At 51.4% G+C, this 22806-nt stretch overlaps 1 protein-coding gene across 2 annotated transcripts; it reads right to left on the bottom strand.

The window, feature by feature from the left end:
• Positions 1–4992: 4992 nt before the first annotated feature.
• GPR156 (G protein-coupled receptor 156) lies at positions 4993–22753 on the bottom strand. 2 transcript variants are annotated; one of them, XM_017731894.1, is made up of 11 exons: positions 22215–22753; positions 20965–21109; positions 20709–20853; positions 17953–18089; positions 15632–15767; positions 14639–14749; positions 13514–13639; positions 12975–13070; positions 9998–10234; positions 7645–7803; positions 4993–7095 (listed from the first exon to the last, which is right to left on the bottom strand). In XM_017731894.1, the coding sequence occupies exons 3-11, from the start codon at positions 20811–20813 to the stop codon at positions 5911–5913; spliced, it is 2292 nt and encodes a 763-aa protein (XP_017587383.1). In that variant the 5' UTR covers positions 20814–20853; positions 20965–21109; positions 22215–22753; the 3' UTR covers positions 4993–5910. The 2 variants fall into 2 exon arrangements, with proteins under 2 accessions (XP_017587383.1, XP_008629956.1); XM_008631734.2 differs by having other exon boundaries at positions 20709–20850.
• Positions 22754–22806: the final 53 nt, after the last annotated feature.

Here is a 22806-nt window from a genome sequence, read left to right as displayed (position 1 = left end):
CCTAGTGGTAGAAATCACATACTTGCAGCTGGGGAGCAGGGTTCTTGTCTAGTTCTAATTGATGATTGTCAAATTCCAATTTTTCCAGACAGTGGGATGATCCTGAGAAAGTGAGATGTTTTTCCTCGGCGTAAGGACACAAATATATGCATGAACATGCACAGAAATATTATTCAATTCACTAAAACCAGCTGTTGTGAACAAACCACCCACATACAACAACTTCTCAACAGTAAAAATCTTCATCTCCCGTTAATACTCCAGACTGTTGTCTGAACTCCTTCTCTACCTTCTCTAGCCTCTCACTCACTTTTTCAAGAGGACATTTGGGATTTTCACTACCATCCAAAGCCTGCTGTTTGAGGAAGTTAAAAAGGACCCACCTGGGAGCATCGGCTCAAGTTTTCCTGTTCTTTGACAGGTCAACTGGTCACTCAGGCCTTGCTGGTGAAACACTCAGAGCCAGTTTTGGAAACATATAGGCAGTGAAGAAGCCTTGATGCAGCTCAGGGAGGTGGCCTTGTGTTCACTTGAATGACAAGTGCCAGTGAGAGACAGAAGAGACTGTGGTTTTTCTCTCTGAGATGAGCATAACAGTCAGTAGAAGAGACAAGGCTGTTGACTCCCAAGTTTCCTCCTTGAGTAAATTAGACCCATGTCATCCTTGGATACACTTTGTTGTTGTTGTTGTGTTTGTCTGCTTTAAAGACTTAATTCAGATGGCCTCAGGCAGCTGTGGCTGAAGGCAGTGGGGGCTGGGAGCTTTTTTCCATGAGAAGGCAGTGAGTATTTAGCCAAAATGTGTTGTACCAAAGCACAGCAGGTACCCAGTAATGCTGGGCTTCCTGGGATGGGAGAGCCTAGCTCCCCCTTTGAGTGCAGCATGCTCCTATCAGTTATTAGCAGAGCTAGGAAAAGGACCTTGCCATTGGAGGGTTGTGAAGAATGGACTGCAGAAGCAGGAGAGCTCTAAATGTGTTTTTGTTACTGGCATGAAAAAGGCTGTAATAGCAAGGAAATTAACTGATACTTGCCAAAGTGTAATTCATCATCAATGAAAGATTCACCTGTCAGAGGAAAGGAAGTCTTTATCTACCACCTGTATTTGGGGGACTGTTAAAAATACCCAACCAAAACCCAGCTGCTTTCAAACAAGGGCTGTAATCATGTACAGAGTATCCCACTGTTCATGGATCTGCCTAGCACTGCTGTAAATTCAAGGTGTGATTGCATCAGCTCCTATTATTCCTGCCGTTCTCTTTGGTTTGAAATATCACCCGACTCATTTGGGTTAGATACGAGACGTAATTGCCTGGAAACCAGTGCACAACTCCAGAATGGTGCCTTGCTCATTACATTCACCTTGTCCAACAAAATATCCATGCTATTCCTATGTTGGTTCATGTCATCAGGACACTGCAGAGGGTGTGCTTTCATTATTCCCTCCTGTGAATCCCTTGAGAGGTACCAGGGCCTTTCTAAGGAACTCAGGTCCTTATGGATTTTCTAAGTCATGGGAAACTCCAAGAAATAGAAGCTCTTCATGGTTTCCACACTTGCCAGGCACAGGTGCATCTGTCAGCAATTGCAAGAGGTGTGTTGAAAGGAAACATGGATGGACAGCCTTTCTTCTGTGAGATTATTAAAATACTAGTGGCAAATCTAGCACCCAAGGGGTGCTGGGAACCCCAGGGCCATTGCAGACTTGCAGAGAAAACGTCAGCTTCCTGATGACCCACAAGAATTTTTCCTGCTTCTGGCCTGCCTTTCTGATGTCCTAACTCCCAGTGAGTGTTTCTTCTCTCTTTTCAAAGGTGAGCATGATCCTGTCCCAGTATCCTGGGACTCCTGTGCTGCTGGAGGCAGGGAACAGTGTATACAGCCATCCTCACATGGCTGCCAGGGGAAGGGTATGACCTGGTAGCAATGAAACAGAGCTCTCCCTCAATGCCTCCCTGCAGACTGAAAGAGGGGTAAGTATGAGCTGCTAGAGGGAACTAAAAACAGACAGTCTCTTCCCTGAGCAGACCAGGGATCCTGGGAAGAAGAGGCCACATTCTTCATCAGCATGTAAGAGAGTAGGTTGGAGAATGGGGAGGAAGAACAGCTACTAACTAGAAGACAGCATTGGCATGAGAACAAGTAGACAAAAATAGGCTATGAAAAAATGTGGGCTGCAAATCAGAAACAAGTTTCCTTCTGTCAAAGTGAGGTTCTTGAATAACCTGCCAAGAAAATTCCCAATGACTTAAGATGGACTGTGATAAATTAACAAGAGGGACTTTATGACTCAGTGCTTGTCATTGCTGGGAAATATGATGATGACTAGGAGATCCCTTCTAGCCCCACATTCCTTTTTTAGGAATCTGTGTAGGGTGCAATAAATGCTGAATCACTGAGTGCTTTATCTAGCTGCCTGGCAGGACAAAGTCCCTTGTACACATCCTGTCTGCAAGAACCTCCAGGACAAAAAAAAAAAAATCCTTACGTAAATGATTGTGCTCTGGCAGCACAAAGCATGCAGCTACAAACGCCTGAGTTAGAAGAAAACCAGCTCAGCTACAGGCACCTCTACACAGGGGAAAGGTGGTGGCATGGGTGTGAAAGCAAGGAACCCCACTGTAGACACTGAGGGGTACACATTCCAAGGTAAATGTGCTCCAGCTGCTTCAATATACCCTCTTAATGAGAGAAAGAACCTCCTGGAACTGTGTGGCAGTATCCCATGCACTTGCTCAGCGAGGTGTGTGCAGGGATCGATCAGGTCCAGAGGGCATGACCGAGCCATGTAGCAGAAAGTTCCTGCAGTTCACATCAACCACTAAGCCATCCACAGTTCTCCCACCATGCCAGGATCCACAGCTCTTTTGATGGCATTTTTTTCCTGTCTCCATGGAGTTCCCCAGGCGCTTTGTGCTTGAGCACAAGGCCAGCAATCAGGATGCAGCTTACACTGATGCATTTGGTGTCACAACTGGACATCCACAGCTTTGCTGCTCTGGCTGCAAGCACAGACCTTGGGGTAACAGCAGCAGCTGGCATTTCAGTAGTGCAGAGCTGGAGGTAGAGGCCAAGAAGACAGTCCTGACAAACTGGATAAGGTAAGAGATAGGCCTGGTTTCTGGACTCAGGAGAGTAACTCTGCACAGGAGGAGAGGGCTTCTCCACAGCCCTCATGGCCATCAGACTTGAGGAAGACTTTTCTGGAGCTTCTTCCAGACCTGTGGAGGTCATGTACAGATGTGGGTGCTCCCTCACCTCCTCACAACCTGCAGCTCAGGCTACCTGGAGTCGTAGGGCCCCTGACTACTGCTCCCCACTGTGCCACAGGAATGTCTCCACACAGATGAGGCACCACAGGACAGCCACTGTCTCCAAGGATTGCACAGTCTGGTTCTCCCTCTCACAGTACTTTCAAATACTCAGTATTTCTCATAACTCCACCTGGTATCAAAGATCAGAGCAAGAGGTTCCCACAGATCCCAACTGCTAAGGCCAACACGAGGCAGTGGGGAAATGTCCACACCAATGGTCAGCACTCCCGTGCCAGAGAGCCTGTCATAATCCCTTGCCTGTCATAATCCCTCTCTGCCATAGCTAACAAAGCTCTTTTCATTTTTTTCCTTTTATTTTTTTTTAACCAGGCAGCTGAATCACAATCCAGATCCATTTCTTTATTTCCTGAACAGTGGCAAGCTGGCAGGGTAACAGAGGCAGACTGAGCCATGGCAGGTGGTTGTGGCACAAGAGCCTCAAGGCTTCCTGCCTTCCAGGATCTTGCCAAGGACCAACAAACAGGCATGGAAAGAGATCTCATCCTGGCTGTGACGTGACCTTTCCTAAACAGCCATCAGCAAGGAAAGGGCCCACAACTGAACACAAGATTTGAGGTGTGACCTCACCAGTGCTGAATACAGGGGGATGATCCCTGCCCTGGTCCTGCTGGACACACTATTTGTGACAGAAGCCACAATGCTCTTGGCCTTCTTAGTGGGTGCATCCACAAGCTATGCAGTTTTCAGGTGGTGGCTGCTAGTCACCACACAGAAAAGCAACGACCTCAAATTCCAGCAGTGAGTTTCCAAACAAACCCTAGGTTCAAAGTCCTCCGGAGGGTTTTTCTGCATTTCGTGGATTTAAAGTTAATTCTTACATCAGCCGCTTCCAGGTGGGTTCATGGTTGATCATTTCCTTTGACTGTGCTGCAGTATTTCCCAGCCCCAGAGCAAAGTGTTATTCTAAACACGTTTGGGGGTGGGGAGAAGTGGGTTTGACCCTTATTTAATAGGGTCTCTAGAGAGTGCCTGTCCCCCGCCTTGTCCCAGCGTGGCGATGCCGTGGGATGTACTCGGTGGTTGCCGGCACGCCCGGCGTGGCAGCAGCAGCACCTGCTGCCAGGGCTGCGGAACTGCAGGCGGCTGGCAGGCGATGGGCACAGCGATCCCGCGTCCCACTGCAGCGAGCCCCCGGCCTCCCGGGTTTGCCCCGCACAGGTAGGGAACCCTCCCAGTCAGTGCGTTTCACCCAGGCCAGAGCTCAGATCGCTGTAAAACTGAAAGAAAACGGTTTCTATCAGCAAAAAGTGACACACACACACACAAAATTACACTCTGTCTGGAGTGTTTCCATTTTAAAAGCAAGCAGGGGCTGTGGGAATATTGTTCCTCGTAAGATTACTGAGGTTGATGATTTGCCCTACATGCAAGCTTGGAAAACTGCAGAGGCAACAGGGAGAAAAAAGGTGACGCCAGTGAAGGGAGAGAGAAGTGAGGGATTTCACCATCATAAAGGGTAACAGAGAGGGCAGTGCTAACATGCTTTGTTCATAACCAGGTCTGGGATTCCTCTGACACCTGCCCTTTTAATCAAGCCTTTCTCCAGAAGGTTTGTATTGCACTGGACATCAGTGCAAGGTCTCAGCATCCTGAATTCCTGTGGAGGCAACGATAAGCTCAAATGCCATGATAAATATCCTCAAAAAGGCACACACACTGGATTTACTGTTCTTGGTATTTCTAAGATAAAAAATAAACAGAGCATATTAATTTAAACAAACCTTATTCCAGACTACATCATCCGTACAAAGACATACAGAAGGGCACAAGACCCAGAAATCAAAGTAAAAAAAGAAACCCTTTTCAGATCCTTCTTTACAATGGCTAGCTTGTCTTTCCCCTCAGCTCTGACCTGAGTCCCACCTACAACCATGCACCTGAACTACACAAAATGCGAAGACACCTCCACGGATATCACCTTTGGACTCCATTTTCTCATTCAGATGCTACAAAAAACCCACCAAAACCCAAAAGTTTGCTTTGCCTGGGAGCAGCATACCCCAGGTGAGTGGCAGCCTACATCCGCTTCTGGCATCCATTGCCCATCCCCAGCTGGGGGTGATGCCAGTGGGACACTCTGCATGGGCAGCCTCGGGGGAAGGAGTCCTCAGTCGGTGTGTATGGAGTGGTGTGCAAGAAGCAATGGTTGTTTCTGAGGCAGGCTGCTGCTTCCTGCCAGTGCCAGTCACCCAAGTCTTACAGGGAAAGCTCTCTGAGGAGATGAAGTTTGGGCTCTCACAGACCCCCCAGCCCTGGGCTCTGCACTGCTGGCACCAGGATGGACAGAAGTGCTGGCTATCTGTGGGACACAGGCAGCTGCCCAGAGTAGCCAGGACAAAGCCACCACCACCTCCCTGAGTGCTGCCAACCCCCTCTCAGCCAAACTCAGCCTGCAGTCACGGCTGACCAGGCTGGGGCTGACACTGCAAACCAGAACGAGGCAAGGTTTATTCCTGATCCCCACATTCCAGAACAAGGCACATTCCTCAGAGGGATGTGTGGCTTTAGCATTGCTGAAAAAACACGCAGTGTTGGGGTGGGAGGGCACTTGCTTTTGGTGCAGGGGTGCTCCCAGTCACACGAAGGTGGGTTTCAGATCGTCTTTGAAATTCACCACAGGCTGGGGCCCGCCACGGTGCTCTGTCTGCTGATCCTCACAGTCACTGGGCTCTGTGTCCGTGTCCGTGCTGCTGCTGTCCAGGGAGCCGTGTGGGCTCTGGAAGCAAACCTCGCAGCAGGGTCGGTGGCAGCCATGAAACATCTCCTCAGAGCTGCTGCTGCTGCTGGAGTCGGAGTCTGGGTAATAGTACAGTGAGCGCAGCGAGGGCTCAGCGGGTCCCCTCGGGGTGCCCTGCCACCGCCGCTGCTCCTGCGGGATGCACGATGAAGCACCCTGGGACTCTGGCCACCCCAGCCACCCCTCTGGCTGAAGGCAGGCCTCCCTTGGCATGGCTGGAGGGGATGGTGCTGGGGGGTGAAGGGGCCCTCTGCCAGCCATCTCCCCTCCCATTCCCAGGGAGTTATGTGCTGACTCTCCATGGCCCCAACTGCCCACCTCCTTCACCCTGCAGCTGGCATGAGGGGATATATGTCCAGGGAAGCGTGTGGAGGCAGGAGGCAACGGGATCCTCCAACGATGCCTTGCCAGGTAGGGGCTGAGGGGTGTGTGGATGCCTGGGTAGCCCTCCTGGCCCACCCGTGTTTCTCCCTGTTTGCCTGAGGTGCCCCGGTTGCCAAGTGGGGGTCCTGCAGATAAGGCTGGGCTGTAGTTTTTGCCATCCAGGCTTAACTCTCGCAAGATTTCCCACAGCTTCTCACTGTTTACATAGCTGACTTTGGGGGACGACTCCCAGGCTACACCAGCTGAGTTGTCCCGGCCTGGCAGCTGCTCCGGAGGCTGCCCCTGCACTGCAGGTGTCCCACACTCCTGGACATCTTTCATGCCACGTTCAATGCTGTCCCCTGTATTAAAAAGCAGCACCTGAGAGCAAACAGGCTCCTGGGTTGCATGTTTCTGGAGGGCCTGAGCATTGCTGCCAAGTGGTGATGTACCCAGCAAGCAGGGGGGCTGCCACCCATCCCTGTCTGGATCCAGGGTGCAGCAGTCCCCCGGTGCATCCCCAGGCTGCCCTGAGCTCCAGGTGCAGGGAGCTGCTGGCAGCGCACGGGGGTCGCAGCCGCTCTCTGCAGACATCAGCCTCATCAGCTTCTCCTTGGCGCTGCTCACTTGCTCCTGCAGGCTTTCGATCACGGCATTTTTCTGTGTCAAACAAACAAGCCTGTCAAGTGTGGGGTGGGCAGGGGGGACAAAACCGCTGCCAATTTAGAAGCAGGCACTGCCAGAAAACAACTCACCCCTTTCTGCATGGCAAGAGCCACACCAGCAGCATGTGTGACCTCAGCCTCCCCTGCAGCCCCCCAGACGTGGGTGTGGGAAGGGGCTCACTGGGCAGGCAGCTCTACAGGCTGGGGTGGTTCTGCCTGTGCAGTGCAGGTGAGGGAGCAGGAGGCTGGGGGCTTTTCTGAAACAGAGCGTCTCCCCTGTAAATTAACCATGTTTGACAAGGCTGTGGGAACCGGGCTCTCTTGCACTCCTCCCTGCATAATTTTTTCAAGCCCTCCAGATAATGCCTAAATTTTGGTGCTTTGGAGTGTGACAAAACAAAGCAGTTCTTCCCCTCAGGAAGGAAGGGGCTGGTGAGGACAGTGTGGACAGGGGTATAAAGAAGGGCTTCCCACCCTGCAAAGCCTTCAGCCCACAAAAGGGAAGGGGAGAAGCTGGAGGAGGGGGGCTGGCAGAGCCCTGTACCTCGGTGAGCAGCCGCTTCATGGAGTTTTTCTCCCCTATGAGCTGGTAGAGCTGCTCCTCGCTGTACACCGAGCGGCAGCTCCTGCTTGGGCTAGTGAAATATTTTGCCATGTGGCTCGTGGTTTGGTTTTCTTCTTCTAAAGCTTTCCACTGCTTGAGCTGGGGAGTAGAAGAGGGTGTTATCCACAGAGCCCCAGCCGACACAGCGGGAGGCAGCACAGCTCAAGCGCGAAGGAGACAAAGGGATGGAGAGGGGGAGACAAAGGCAGGGTGTGACGGGGAGCAGAGACAGGCAGCAAGAGATGGCTGGGCGAGGGGCTGCAGTGTCACTTGGAGCCTCCCACCCATCTGAGCCCTACCCTGTTCCTAGCTCCAGCTTTTAATGCAGAGAGGGTCAGTGCCTGGCTGCACTGAGACTGCTGAGCACACTGTAAAAGCCCCCTCCCTCTTCTCCCCACTCCCTGACTCCATGACAGACAAAGACAGTGTCACGCATGCCCCCTTATCCCCGAATCACTGGTGACAAGCTGAAAAGGAGCAATGTTTAGTATCTGTTTTTTCATCTAGTATTTCCCTGGAAGACTTGTGCAGCCCAGCTCCAGCTGTTTATTGATCTCAGATGAGCCACTGAAAAGCAAGCCCATTAGGAAAAACAAGGTAATGAATTAAAAGATCCAAGTTAAATAAAATGTTCAAGGGCCTCAAGCTCCCACAGAAAAATGGTACAGGCAGAGTGCAAGTACAGCTCATCAGCTTCTCCACCCTCAGTACAGAAGACCTGGAGCTTGGCAGAGCATCACTAGCAGGCTTGGTGCTCACCAGAGGGGATTTGGATCCTTGCTCCCAAAGGCTGCTCATCTAAGGGGTTGGGGCTCTGCAGTTACACTGCCTCAATTGAGGCAGGAGGGGACCTCTGGAATTCATCCCAACTGCCCTGCTCAAGCAGTGTCAGATAGAGCAGTCTGCTCACAACCGTGTCTAACTGGGCCTTGAGTATCTCCAAGGATGGAGACTCCACAACCTCTCTGGGCATTCTGCTCCAGTGCTTTACAACTTTCACAGAAAAAACTCCAGCCTTTTCCTTATGTTTAAATAGAATTTCCTGTGTTTCAGTTTGTGCCCATTGTCCCCTGTCCTGTCAGTGGATACCACTGAGAAGAGCCTCGCTCCCCTTCCCTATTCCACCCCCATCGATATTTATATACATTGCTGAGATCCCCTGAGCCCTCCCTTGCACAGATGTGCTCCTTCATCAGCTTCACCTCTTCCTCCCTTTCTCTCCTCATGTCCTTGAGCCCAAACATCCCTCCAAACATTCAACTGAGTAAATAACTGTTTCCTCTCCCTCTAACAATGGGAGCATTATTCCCACTAACGTGGTGGCCAGGCACACCAGGCTGCTCCTGGAGGACACAGGAAGCAGAAGTGCCTCACCTCACCACAAAAGGCTTCCTTTAAACACCTCCGCCTCTTCCTCCTCCTCGCTTGTGGCAAAACCCAGCTTCCTTCTCCAAAAGTGCAGAGGAGGACAGCCTCCCCTGGGGACTACCAGCAGCAAAGAAGTCTCCTCTGAGAGTGGCTGGGCCATCTGGATGGCCTGTGCCCAGCTCCATCCCTGCCAGGGGCAGAAGCTCATGGTGGGAGTGTGCATGTGAGGTTTGAGGACAACTGCACCAAGGACAGATCCCACCACCCGCATGGAGCAGGAGGAGGGGGCCAGTGGCTGCCTCGCCTCATGTGTGCTGTCTGCATGACTGTCACCTGTGGCACGTTCCTGCAGGAGGGTTTCTGAGCAGCAGTGCTGCACTCCTTGGAGACTTTCCAGGACATAAAAGCAACAAGGGACAAGAAAGCTGGAGATGGATTTTTTACAAGGACACAGTGCTAGGACAAGGGAGAATGGCTTTAAACTGAAAGAGGGTAGGTTTAGATTAGATATAAGGAAGAAATTCTTCACTATGAGAGTGGTGAGACACTGGAACAGGCTTGCCCAGGGAAGTTGTGGATGGCTCAGTCCCTGGAAATATTTATGGTCAGGCTGGATGGCACTTCAAGCAACCTGGTCTAGTAGAAGCTTCCCTGCCCACAGCAGGGCTGTTGGAACTAGACGATCTTTAGGTCCCTTCCAATACAAACAATTCTGTGATTCTTTGAGACTCATGAAACTTGCTTGGGGAAGCAGAACCACCGGGGTGGGGTGGGGTGGGGCTTGGAGAATGAGCTGTACAGGTGAGTCCAAACATTTGGGGGAAAAAGCAGGAAAGAGAGTGCATTGACCCACACAGCTGATGTTGCTAAACTCCGAAAAGGTGCCCATTTCCAGCCAAGTGACAGGACAGAGGTGGCAGCATACCTGTGGGACAAAGATGAAGCAGTTGATTGTGGTCGTACACACAAAGATGCCTCCGGAAGTAAAACCAAACAACAAATTATGCCAAGTACGGAAGAAACGGTGAACTAAGCAGATGGTGCCAGCAGCCAGGAAAACAAGGTTGACCCCAACGATGAGTGTCAAGGACTGGTTGACTGGTGAGGAGCTGACGTTGTCGGTCAGACCGGCCAAGTAGGTCCCATATAGCAGGAGGATACTCTGGAAGCAGAAAAAAGAGGTTTCCAGAGAGTGGAAAATTACAGCCTGATGGTGTCAACCCCCACCTCACACCAAGCCTGGTGAGCTCAGATACACTCAGCACAATCCTAATTAATGCTCTTTGATCTATAATGCAGACCTGGAGTGCGCGGTGGTGACGCCGCGGCAAACGCCTGGCAAGCTGCTGCAGGCCAGGAGAGGGGCTGGGGACACAGGGCAGGAGGGAAGGTGCTGGTGGGCACGGGGGGTCCCAACCAACAGGCATGAAGAGCCAAGAGTCAGCTCAGCAGGTGCTGCCACAGAGCAGGGCACGTCTGGGAGAAATTGTGAAAACCACCCCTTGGGCAGCCTGGAGCAGGAGAAGCAAAGGCAGACAGGAGGCAGAGGTCTCTGCAGGGCTGCTGCAGTGGGTGCCATCAAGGAGCAACACACACCTCTGAAGGAGCAGGAAGGATATGAAGGATATCCAGAAGAAATTCAAAGAAGACAGCAAGGAGAAATGGAGGTTTAGACTGGAGGGAAGAGGATGTACTTGGTGCCTCTTTAAATAGCAATAATCCAGGAAACTACCAGGTGCAATTCTTCTCCCTTCCCTTTGCTGTTTCCTGACTCCAGCAGCAGGGAAAGGCACTACAGAAGTGCTCTGTACACAGAGGCTCTCCCTCCCCCCAAGCAGACCAGTTGTTTCAGAGCAGGCTGTCTCACCACCCTGCTCCTCAAGGGTCTCATGCATGCATTTTTCCAGTGTGCTCAGGATAAAACTGCCCAGCAGGATGAGCCTCTCCTTCCCTAGGTGACACTAGCAGGAAACACCAAGTATTTTTTGTCTGCCTCCATAGTGCAGAGCATGGTCTGCCTTCAGGATCATTTGGAAACACCATCTAACAAAGTCCCATCTCCTCCAAGGACCTGGAATACAGGGAATACGACCTACATTATTCCTGTGCTACCCAGTAAGTGTCGGCCTTTTATTAAGAGTCATTGTTATTTGGGCATCAAGAACTGCTTTGTGACATGAGATGCAGATGTTTTTTCAACCCTTCTGAACTCCTCTGTGCTGTGGCTGCTTGATGACTGTGATGGCCACTGCCAGGGCTAAGGTCTGGAGGGACACAGGCAAGAGAGGTTCATGTCCAGATTTCTGGTGAGACTCCCAACTTCAGAGCAGCATGAATTCTCAAGGTGGGGTTTTAAGAGTGAAACCTGCCTTGCTGTGAACCAGGCTGGTGCCTGACCCTGCTTTGTAGAATCTGCACTGGACCATAACCTTGTCCACCACAGGGCACCTCCAAACAGCCCAAAGGCAAGCCAACCCCTAATCCCTGAGCAGGAAAAAACCAGCACCAAAGTCCCATTTAAATTCATACAGTCTATCTGGGACACAGACAACATAAACTAGGACTCTCAGTAAGCACAGGAATAAGTGGTTTGTTTGTTTGTTTTGAACTTGAGCAGAGGACTTTGCTCCTAATTCCAGGCATGTCCTTGGCAAGTCATTTCTGTTCATTGCTCTGTGCCAGTAAAACCAGGATAATACACTGTCTTCCCAAAGGGCTGAGCACATAAATGCCGTGGATGCTAAGACGTGCTATGTACGCAGAGAGATAAAGCCTCCTCTCACATTAGTGTAAATCCAGACTAACTCCAGAGAAACCACCAAGGAAGTACTCTGTGACCCCCCGTAAGTAGGAAGGAACAGGGCCAGATTCAATGCAACACTAAAAAAGATTACCTGGAACTGATAATGGGGATGTTTTACTTCCAAAAGGATTTTGTAAGGGCTGCAGGCAAAGACATTACCTGTCTAAACCCTAACACAAACTGCAGACAAAATCAGAGGTGGAGACACAGCACTAAAAGCCCAGGTAATGCCTACATTCCCTAACACCAAAGGACTTTTAAGGACAGTCTAGATTCATGTCTTTGAAATTAAATGTAGAGGAGAGGACTTGGCTGTGTTGTGAGGTCCCTTCTGCTCTTTTTCCTATGATTCTGGGTAGATGGTCAGTATTACATTACAGTGAATCACAAAGGAAGTGCCTGTGCTGCACGCAGAGATGAAGCCATTCCCAAAAAAAGGCTGTGATCTCACAAGCTTCATCAACATCAGCTTTCTGAAATGTGTCCAGCCTCTGCCATACCAGAGACACATGAGACCACAGAAAATTACAGCCATAATTATACCTACATAGTTACATCAGTATAACTAACACTGCTGGAATAAGAGTGGCCGTGTGCAGAGATTCACCAGTGAAAGTGCACCTCAGAGGTGTAATTAAGCTGATAAGCATCCTGTAAAGGTGGGGACCAAGCACTTGTCATCAGCACCTCTTTGGTTTGAAGTCACAGGACTCAGAGGCTGAGCCACCTGGTGCGCCTTTGCAGTGGTCATTCACTGGAGTCTTTAGGGAAGGAGTGTGACACAAAAACAGCAAGATGTGGGTTTCAAGGAGTGAGATGGATGAAGCTCAGGGGGTTGCCAGGAGAGAACTAGAGAGAATGTATGTGCACAGTGTACATAAAGGAGGCAGGCAAAAAGCAGCTAGCAGGGCTTTCACCCTTCCCAAGACGGGAAGGACTGGAAATGGGGGGGCTTACGAGATGAACAGGAGTAGCTGGGATCTGCAGTAGGCATGTAGCTTGGGCAGGCAGTGAAATGACAAGTGCTGCTAAACAGTTTAGGCTGAAAGACAGGGAGGAAGTGAGATACAATGCAAGAGTCAGTCAAGAGGCTACATACCTTAAACCCTAAAATGAGAACGAGCCAAAGATCGGAATAGAGCGATGCGCAGGACTGCACCCGGCTCACGGAGCACGTCATGCCTTTCTCTGTCGCCTACAAGGCAAGGGAAAGGCAGAAGTGAAGGCTGCAGCCTGGCACAGACTGACGGGAAGATGCATTTAAGCTGGTCTCCTCTGTAAATTTCTGAAAGGAGAGGTCAAGGCTGGTGCTAGAGGGGCAGAGGGTTCAAGCAAAAAGATTTTGGCCTTCTGCTGCCAGCAGGGCTGGTTAAACATTTCTCTAAAGCATCTGCAGATGCCTTGGAGCTCTCCTGTGTCATGCAGGTGATCCGCACATACCTGGAAATTTTGCAGTGGACCCTCACCTCTGTAATAGACCAGACATAAACCAAATTCAGAGTGCCCAGAAGGTTTTCTGCCTAGTTTTCCTTTCTGTTGTTTTTCAAAGACCACCTCCAAATGCCTGGCCACCCACCAGCTTTGTCCGCAGAGTTCAGGACGCAGCAAACCCTGCACCGCCCCTCCTCAGCCTTTTACCCGCAGTGAGACGCTGAGGCTTCGGAAGCACTGCACTGGGTCAGAGAACACCCATGTCAAGAGCAAGACAGCGTCTGCCAGCACCAACGCTGCCACCATTGCCAGCAACTGCAGGTCTTTGATAATCTGCAAACACACAAGAAAGTAAAGGTTACTGTGGGGAACAAATGGACACCAATTACCTCTATCCCTTTGGGTCCCTTCCTATTGTTTCTTTCAAGTGACATGTCCATCCTACTACTTCCCCCAGAGAGGTGCCCAGCACCTACATTTGAGTTGGCCACAGGATCTCTGTGTTCAACTCCCAAATTCTTGGAGACCTAATCAGGCTTGGGGCCAGATATAAACCCTGCCTGATGGTGTGGGTAGCAGGTAAATGCTATGACAGAAAACAGTTTTTCCAAAACAAGGCTATCATCCCTTATGCCCACATCACCAGAAGAGACAAAAAGGGTGGAGAAAAAGACCTGGTAGGATTATCATTTTGCAAGTTAAACACAGATCCCAGCGTGGAACAGGAGTCCTTGCTGGTACCCAGTTCTGCTGCAAACCCTCTTGTCCCATCTTTCACCTGAGACCTTTTCACTGCTGGAAAGTGACCACTGAAAGTTGTAAGTGCACTGTTACGTGCTCGAATTTCCCATTTCCCTCCCAGCTGCTGAATCCCCTTCCTTAAGTGCTGCAGAGGAGTACCCAGCGCTCCCTTCCTGCCTTCAAGAGGAGATCAAATGCATCTGGGGACGGCCCTACATCAGATGCTTTTGAGGACACCTGGTTTATTTTCATCCCACAAAAACAATCAGCCCAGACCTGAACACAAACACTGGTGTGTAGCGTAATGAAGGCATGTGGCCAATGTAAAATGAGAACACTGCTCAGTGATGGGGCTGGGACTCACTGGGGAACCCACTTGCCTGTAGAGTGGAAAAGCTCCTGCCTCATTGTGCAGGAATAAATGAGGGGCCCATGCCCAGACAGGTGTGAAACTAGAGCTGTCATTGTGGTATCCGTCCCTGTCGTGGACCAGTTTTATCTGTATCCCGCACTGGTTTGGGACTTGCTGGTGTTTGCCCTCCTTGGAAAGTTTGCCATTGTCCCTTCCCGCCCCGGGTGCTGCGTACTCACCACCCGCTTGTCCGGCACCCTCTGGGTGAACACCTTGTAGAGCCGCCAGCTTTTCCCCAGGACAGGACCAAACACCAGGGAGGTCCCCACGCACAGCAGGCAGAGCCTCACCTGCCAGGGGTGAGAGCAGGGGGGCTGAAAGGGGCTGGCAGGGACACCTCCCACCCTCCCACCCTGGGATGCAATGAGGATGGGTGGGGACATGTCTACAGTCTTCTGACTTGTGGAGGGTGGTATCAGATATCAGGAAGCTGACCACAGGGTGAAATAAATTCAAAGGCACGGATTTTTCTTGTAGGCATGCCTGCTGCCTAACTTTTCCTCCCCATCCCTAGAGACTCTCACTGGAGGAGCAGGCAGGGAGAGACAGACAGCTAGTGAGCAGCAGGGGCACAGAAGGTCCCAGCACCAATAAATCCCTTGCTGGCACCTCTGTTAATTACCCTCAGCCCACCGGCTGAGCAGGATGCAGGGTGTGCTCTGTCCCATGTCCCACTCCCCCACATGGGTGCACACCCACTCAGTCTGGCAGGGTGGCTGCCTCAGGTCAGAACATGGGGGTTCATCACACAGGTGAGTGTTTTGATGAAGATTTGCTCTGCAGCCAAAAAACTCACCCACAGCCTCAAAGCACCTTGTGCTGTGTCGGGCAGTGGTGGCTGTGTGGGGGATCTCATCTCCCTTTGGGCTCCCCTCTCCCTGCTGCACTTTTACAAGCCCAGCAGCCTGCCTGCCTGCGGGACCTCTCCCCGGGGACCTGCCTCGAATCCCTTCCTCGGTGCAGATGTGGTTTGCAGAACAGTGAAGGCCATTCAGACGGAAAGCGTCTGGTTGCCTTTTGCATATGCGAAAGCCACAGCCCAGCTGAGCAGCGAGGTGGTGACAGGCTGGGCTGGGACGGAGCCTGTACAGGTGACACTGGCTGGGAGAGAGCACGTACAAACAGGCCTGGACACGCGTCAAGGTGCCCATCCCAGCAAAACCCCCGCTCACCTGAATAAGCTTTTCCATTGAGTCTCCAGACGGCAGGCTCTGCTCTGGAATCCCAAAGAGGTAAGCACTTGTGTAAGTCAGGCCACTGCCCAGCAGGGTCACAATGTTGAGATTGGGGCTGGACATCTTCACAATCCTCCAGGAAACAAAGCAGGGAAGATGCTGACAGTTACTGAGTGTTATGACCTGGCAGCACAGGGGCGAGGTCCCCTTACAGGGATAATGTTGGTCATAAGGGATGCTGACACACTGTCCACCCCCAGCCTGAGCTGTTCACCACTGCTCCAAAAGTTCAGCCATTGCTCCGTGGCCCCATCCTCTCCCCTTTCTTGCTGGAGTGCTTCACAATCCTTAAAGTATTCATTTAGCCCTATGGCAACACTTCTGCTGCAGAGGGGCAGAAGTGGAAAACCACACCAATGAAGCCCAGGGTGATTGTCCCCAGCAGTAAGCTTTGGGTGCAAGAACTATGTATGTCCCCAGGAACAGGCCGTTCCCACTGCTCCTTCCTCTGAGGAGATACCTCCACACTCAGCACAGTCTCAACTTCAGGAAGCTGCCAGCAACGTTCAGGTTACAGTGTCCCCTCTGTAATTTCACCCCATCACTCATAATCCTGTAACTGTATTCAGGGAGGGGAGAATCAACCCACTGATCTCTCATGACCTGTCACCTTTTCCCAGCAAGCCCACTGAGTGAAAGCTGTACCTCCTGCCATCCCCCCCAATAGCTCTGCCCCTTCCATCTGCTACCAGGTCATTACTTTTCTCTCTCCTTGAGCTCCTTCCTGGCTTGCTGTCTTGCAGTCTCTAAGCCTGGGGTTCAACCTGTCTCTTCCCCTCCCTGCCTTCCTCACCACGTCTCAGCCCTTGGAGAAAGGTATTCACCAGCTCATGGTCTCAGCTGCAGCTGAGAAAGGTCTCCTCTGCCCTCCCAGATTCAGGAGGCAGACCAGTATTTATTTACTGCAGAGCAAATAAATAACGCACACTCAGTACAGCCCATTCTGAGAACATCAGCTCAGGTGGCCACTGAACTCAACACCAGTCAGTAAATGAGGTGCTTCAGACTGGGATGCAGGTCATGCACTGCAGCAGGCACAGGGCTCTCAACACAAACCCTTATGGGCAGGACTCTCCCGACTGCACAGTGGCTGTCAGGAGCATTAAATTCCTTTAAGCAACCAGAGAACTCAAACAACATCAGTCCAGGCTGCACTCAGATGTATGCCTCTGTGCAAAACAATGGCACATGGAGAGCAAAGGTAAAGCCTGGCAGAGGGATGTATCCCTGGGGCAGGAAGCAGTTGAGATACCAAGGGACCAATGAAGCTGAGGAGAAGGTGGCAAAGAGGCAGCCGAGACCCAGAATTGCTGAGGAAGGCCCAGCACTGGCTGAGACAGATTGAGCTATGAGGAATTGCTGAACCTTCTGCTGGATTTATGCTGCCTTCAGGGGAGCAAGACTTTTTATCTACTTTGTGCAGACTGATCAGCACCAAAAAAAGTTTGTACTTCACCAGCTTCTCTCACCAATGGAGATCATGTTCCCCACCAATATGAGCAACCACCAAGATCAAAAAGGGTTATCAATATCTTCAAAGTATGAGTGGCCCAACAGCAGAAGGACATGGTGCACTGTGGGGAGTATGATGACTTTGCTATGGAGCTGTGCTGCTCAGAGCGATGCTCTCAAGCATGTGGAACAGCAAAGGAAATGAGCTCTCTTTTTGCCCACTCCTGTTGATGGTTTTATGGAGTAGCACTTCCAGGATGAGACCATGCATCACTGTCTGTGTCACACCAGAGGGCACCCATAGAGTCAGAGAATCATTAAGGTTGGAAAAGACCTCCAAGACCATCATGTGCAACCTTTGACCAAACACCACCATGGGAACCAAACCACAGCACTAAGTGCCACATCCTGTTTTGAACACTTCCAGAGATGGCTACTCCACCACTTCCCTGGGCAGCCTGTTCCAGTGCTTGACAACACTTTCAGTGAAAAAATTATTCCTGGTGTCCAACCTGAACCTCCCCTGATGCATTTCCTGAAGCTATTTCCTCTCATCCTGTCTACAGCTCCCTGCCTTGGGGAGGAAAGGAGCAGTCCAAACAGGACTGTCTCCACCAGTGATCAAAACTTTGTGTGATGGAGAAAGCTGCAACACCCCTGGCATTACCCTTGTTTGCCCCGTGCTGCTCCTTCAGGCTTGTACCCTCCTGATCCTTAGCTGGTCATCAGCTCAGAGCCTGCTCCTGAAGGAGCCTGACTCTGCTACTCCAGCTCAGCGGAATCTCCCAGAAGAGGGATGCCCTTACCTGTTTTTCCTGAAGCGAATTGTGAAGATGAGAAAGAAGAGTGCTAGCAGGACTCCTCCAGTCAGGAATGTCCACACAACTCCCAGGAGACCAGCAGAGAAGGATGGGGAGCTCTTCACACTGCGGTCAAAAGATGTCTGCGGGAGGCAAGAGGGATAAGGGAGAAAAGGACATTGCTGGGGCTCTCAACAAAGAAGGTCCCTACTCCAGCATGATCACTCCCATAGTTATCCTGCTCAGCTGGAAACCACAGCTCCTGGTAAGAAGACACTCCAGCACCAGACCAAGTCCTGCAGGTAGGGCCACTGAGATGTGTGTGGCCAGGACATGTGCTCTGTCCCTTGCTGAGTGCTCAGGAGGACACAGCAGTCCAGGACCCTCTTCTTATGGCCAACTAGCCAAATCCACAATGACGCTGTACAAGCGATTCATAAACCTCAGGCAGCCCTGGCTCTGGGACACAGGAACATGGGCAATGGTTCCCCACTGTCTTGTGGAAAGAAACCTTTGGAGAAAGGTTTTTTTCTCCCTTGGTCCCCCAGTTGGCATCATGCTTCTTTAGATGCTTCTTGGCTCCCACCCTTACCCCTCCCTGCAGCAGACAAGTGACCAGCTGGCGGACGTGACTGGGAGCCAGCAGCAGAGCTGCCAGTCGGGGCAGGAGCACAGCAAAGGGAGTGTGACAGCGTTTTTCAGAGGCAGTGACACACCGAGCTGGGCTCCACCCATCTCCCAGCTGGAAACTAACTTGGTCCCAGGCACACATCAGCTGAGAACCGGCTTTTGAGGGACACTCCCAAAGTGGGTATGATGGAGGCACCTCTCTCCTTGCACACAAGCCACCTTATGGGTTTAAATCTCCATTTAAAAATATTCTCTGCTATCTCCTTATTAACATAAAATGGATAAAACGATCCTATGTGAAACAAGAAACCTACTTCCACTGCTGATCTAAAATGCTCCAGCGTTTTTAACAGGGTGTGCATGTGTGGGTTACTGACTTTTTTTTTTCCTTAAAAAAAGCATCACTTTTATTAAAGTGCTGGCACATCCCCTTTAAGGGGGAGGGAGGAGAATGGGGTTTGAGCTGGGATCACACACCTCCTCACTAACTTCTCTGGTGCTGAGTCCTTTCTCAGGTATTTCTGTATCCAATTTCTATTGCAGAAAACTACTTTTCCTGACAGTTGACACGGCCCCAAACTTCCAATTTTTACTTCAAGGTCTGAGCTGTTTCTGCTTCCAACCTTGCTAGAAATAAATCTTCAGGCAGAAGAAAGGCATTTGTTTAGAGTCAATGCCTCATCTCCCTCTTCCCCAGCCAGGCTTCATCTCCTCTGGGCGAACAAGAACAATGCACAGATTGGAGAATTAAAGCCAACATGTAATTCTTGAAACAAAAGCGTGTCACTGCCACACGAGCATGGCTGATCCACAGGCTCCTGGCAGCTCACGTGCTGGTGCCAGGACACAGGGCAACTGGGAAAGGCAACCCCCTGCCTGGGAGAGACATCCAGCTGAGAGCTGCTGCTGCTGGGATACAGCTGCATGCACATCTCAGCCTCGCTTTGCAGCAGCATGGAAGGATCCCTGGGGGATACTCATCTGCCTCCTGCAAACTGCTTCCCACCTCCTCTTCCCTCTTGCTATTCCCTGGGGACTCTTTTGCTTCTCTGGGAAATGAAGAGTATACCAGATGGTGGAGATGGTCAGTCAGGTCAGTCCCCCACTTACACCAGGACTCTCTGTAGAAACCCCATCATTCAGCACAGATCAGGCCCACCCTCCCCCTGACTGGAGCTGACAGGGCTGGTACAAGGCTGTAATGCCATTCTATTTCTGTGTCCTGCCTGCTCGGGCCCAAGGGTAACACCTGGTTTTTGCCAGTGAGGTGAGCAGGGCAAACTCAGCGTTCTGGGGCTTCTGCACTTCTCTCCCAGATGCATCCACCAACAAAAGCTTTTCACCTCTGGCTGCTGTCAAAAGTGTTACTGCACCCTATTCCCAGCAACCACCCAGGGATCAGAAACACCCCTATGATCTCCACTTTTCCTTTCCCACACACCCTCCCACCTGACTGCTGTTTCCTTGGATGTTGATGCTACTTGAAGTTGATGGAGAGCTTTGCTGGCTGCTGAGCAGAGTAAATCCTGGTCCTGGCAGGGGGAATATTAATTGTAAGCCAGCTGCCAGAGCCAGAGGAGCCAAGCAGCTTACAGTCTTTTAATTAAAGGCCCATGGTCATGCAGGACGTGATGGAGAGCAGAGTGGGCCAAGCCTTGCCGCTCCATCCAGCAGCCTCACGTGGTGCCAGCTGCAACTGAGTGCATCCCAGTGTCATTTCTACTGGCTTACTAGTGGAGGGGGGGAGGTCCCATTTATTATAGATGATGACTTTTAATTAAATCCTGCTCTCTTCATATTTGAAAAGCACTTTGAAGTTAAAGGGGACAGGAAAGGTCATGGGCAGATGGAGCGATCTCAGGTCAATCCTAAGCAGCTGGCCGACACATGGGAGGGCTGCTTGACATGACTTGGTTGTTGTGGATGCTGTCTCACCTTCTGGATAACTGCTGGGTGTCACCTAGACTGGGCTTTTCTTGGAGGCCAACCAGGAGGTGACATGCAGCAGGACTGGGATTACTTGGCAGCTGCAACCCCCTCTTCATCCCTCCCCCAAATCTACTTCTGCAGAGCAAACCTCAAGCCCCAGAGTGCTCCCCTGCATCCATACATCCTGCTGCATCCATACATACCACTGTCACAGTGCAGAGCTCCTGCAGCGCCCGCTGCTGCTGCTCCTGGCTGCCAAAATGGGAGCTGCCATCACAGAGCTCAGAGCAGTTGAATCCCAGCTCCATAGCACATCCTCAGCCGTCATCCAGCCGCACCTTTGCCCTGCTGGAAGGATGAGAGTTGGCTTTCTCCAGGGGGAAGAAACTTTTGGCACACCCCATATCCCCCCCATCAGTGGGCGCAGGGAAGGGTCCAGCAGCCCGGGGCTGAGCTTACCAAAACTGATGTGATGCACATCCAGGGTCAGGACAGGGAGCGACCCCTCCCAATGTCCCTCGGGGTGTCCTCTGCAGCAGGAGACTCAACTCGGGACCTGGGCTCCCATGGAGCACGGTGGCATCCCCAGCACTGCTACGCCACCCTGCAAAACAACCCGTGTGGAGGGTCACAGTGGTCCCAGCCCCTGTATCCCAGCTGGGAGCTGAAATGAGGTGCTGTGCTGGTCCAAGAAAGAGCATGGCACCCTGAACCCGCTGCAGCTTTCCTTTGCCAATGCATTTTCCTGTGCTGGAGCAATTTCAGGGTCATTTTGCAAGTACCCTCCTTGCACTGGCAGCAACTGCTGGTTTCATGGAACGTCCCCTTCTTCCAGCAAAGGACCAGCGAGTGAAGACAACAACAAACAGCAACAAGTGTTGCCATCGCTTAACAGGACCTACACCCAGGCCTGGGTGAGCTGAGGGGAAGGTGCTTGAGCCCAGTGTTTTGGCTGACTTGGCCCGAGGTGCAGCCTGGCTACCTGAAGAGCTGGCTGTTTATTAAGGACATTTAGAAGCCTGACACCTCCGTGCTCCCCCTCCCTCCCAGTGCTCCGGCTGCCAGGTATTGTCCCCGCCTGCTCCTGCTCCCTTTGCACCACCTTTCCTCTGCTCCCCCTTTCATTTCTCTTTTTGGTGTGGATTTTAATAGGCCTCATTACCATTTTAGACATGAGGTCATACTTATCCTCAAGCATCCTTACTCAATTACCATTGTCACCAGGTTTAATTAGCTTCCAGCACACGACCATAAGCAAGTCTCCCATCGTCGTTAGCAGCTGAGGAAGTGCAACAGCTCGCTCCCTATTTGCTCCTAACAACAGGTGGGAGGGAAAAATTATCCCTATCATGCTCCTCGGGGCTGCTCCCTGGTGGAGCATCCCCTGCACCTGGCTGGTGCTCCATCCTTCCCTGTCGCTGCTCCTGACAATTTGATGCCCTCACCTTACAAGTCCTTTCTTTGGAAAAACTCCTGTCATTATGTGAGCAAAGAAAGAGTAAATTAAAAAGAAGCACGGTCACCAGGACCTGGTCTGAAACTCGATGTTTGTCACAGGGCGTAATCGGGATTCAAATCCCAGAAGAGCTACAGGTGGTGTTCTCAGCTCGAGTGTAGACTGATTTTTCAGCTTTAGAGAAATTGCTTACAAGTCCCAGCCCAAGGACATCAAGGTCAGTGGGCTACTTGTCCAAAATTAGCAGACCCACGTCTGAAGCAATAACCCCAGCTCTCCTGCTGGCAGAAGCCTTCATGTACTGTGGGTCCGGGCACCGTCCTGCCCCTGCCAGAACTTTTCCCAGAGTGAGATCAGCTCACTGTGTCCTGCAACCACAGTATCACACATCAGCCAGACTGAAGATTTTACACACACGGTGTGTAAAGAGGTGTTTTTCAAGAGTGCTGAAGCCACCCAGGCCCATCAAGTCTCCCTCCCTCCAGCTTGTAGCAAACTGTGGTGGTGTTTCCCCCCTCCAGCAGGATCATCTTCTGGGGGTTTTCATGCCCTCAATAGCTCAGGGTGAGTGATGGGAAAAGAGGCATGGCTGCAGGAGATATCCAGCTGCTGCAGTGAATGCCAGGATTGCTACAATGCTGGAAGCGCAGTGGAGAGTAGGAGATAGGCTCCAGCTGAAGAGTTCAAAGAGACCAATGGACAATGTGGAGGGGCTGGAGGGGGAGAGGGGATGGAGGTAGGAGAGGGGCACTGAACCTTAGATGCTGAGAAGACCTGAAAGTGAGCACTGCCCAGCCTCCATGGGGCTCAGCTCCTCCCCATGCCCCCAGGTGGGTTTAAAGACA

The sequence above is a fragment of the Corvus brachyrhynchos genome, unplaced genomic scaffold (genome assembly GCF_000691975.1).
Source record: "Corvus brachyrhynchos isolate BGI_N302 unplaced genomic scaffold, ASM69197v1 scaffold3, whole genome shotgun sequence".
Taxonomy (NCBI): Eukaryota; Metazoa; Chordata; class Aves; order Passeriformes; family Corvidae; genus Corvus; species Corvus brachyrhynchos.
Note: the sequence above shows the minus strand (reverse complement) of the source record. Positions and strands in the feature narration are given on the sequence as shown.

What these genes read in the sequence shown, in the direction of transcription:
- GPR156 (XM_017731894.1), bottom strand. Translation starts at nt 20,813, where the DNA reads ATGGAGCTGGGATTCAACTGCTCTGAGCTCTGTGATGGCAGCTCCCAT. An exon ending in AGCTCTGCACTGTGACAGTG is followed by an intron (nt 18,090 to 20,708) that starts GTATGTATGGAT and finishes TGCCTCCCGCAG; the next exon opens with ACATCTTTTGACCGCAGTGT. An exon ending in GGGTGCCGGACAAGCGGGTG is followed by an intron (nt 13,640 to 14,638) that starts GTGAGTACGCAG and finishes GTGTGTTTGCAG; the next exon opens with ATTATCAAAGACCTGCAGTT.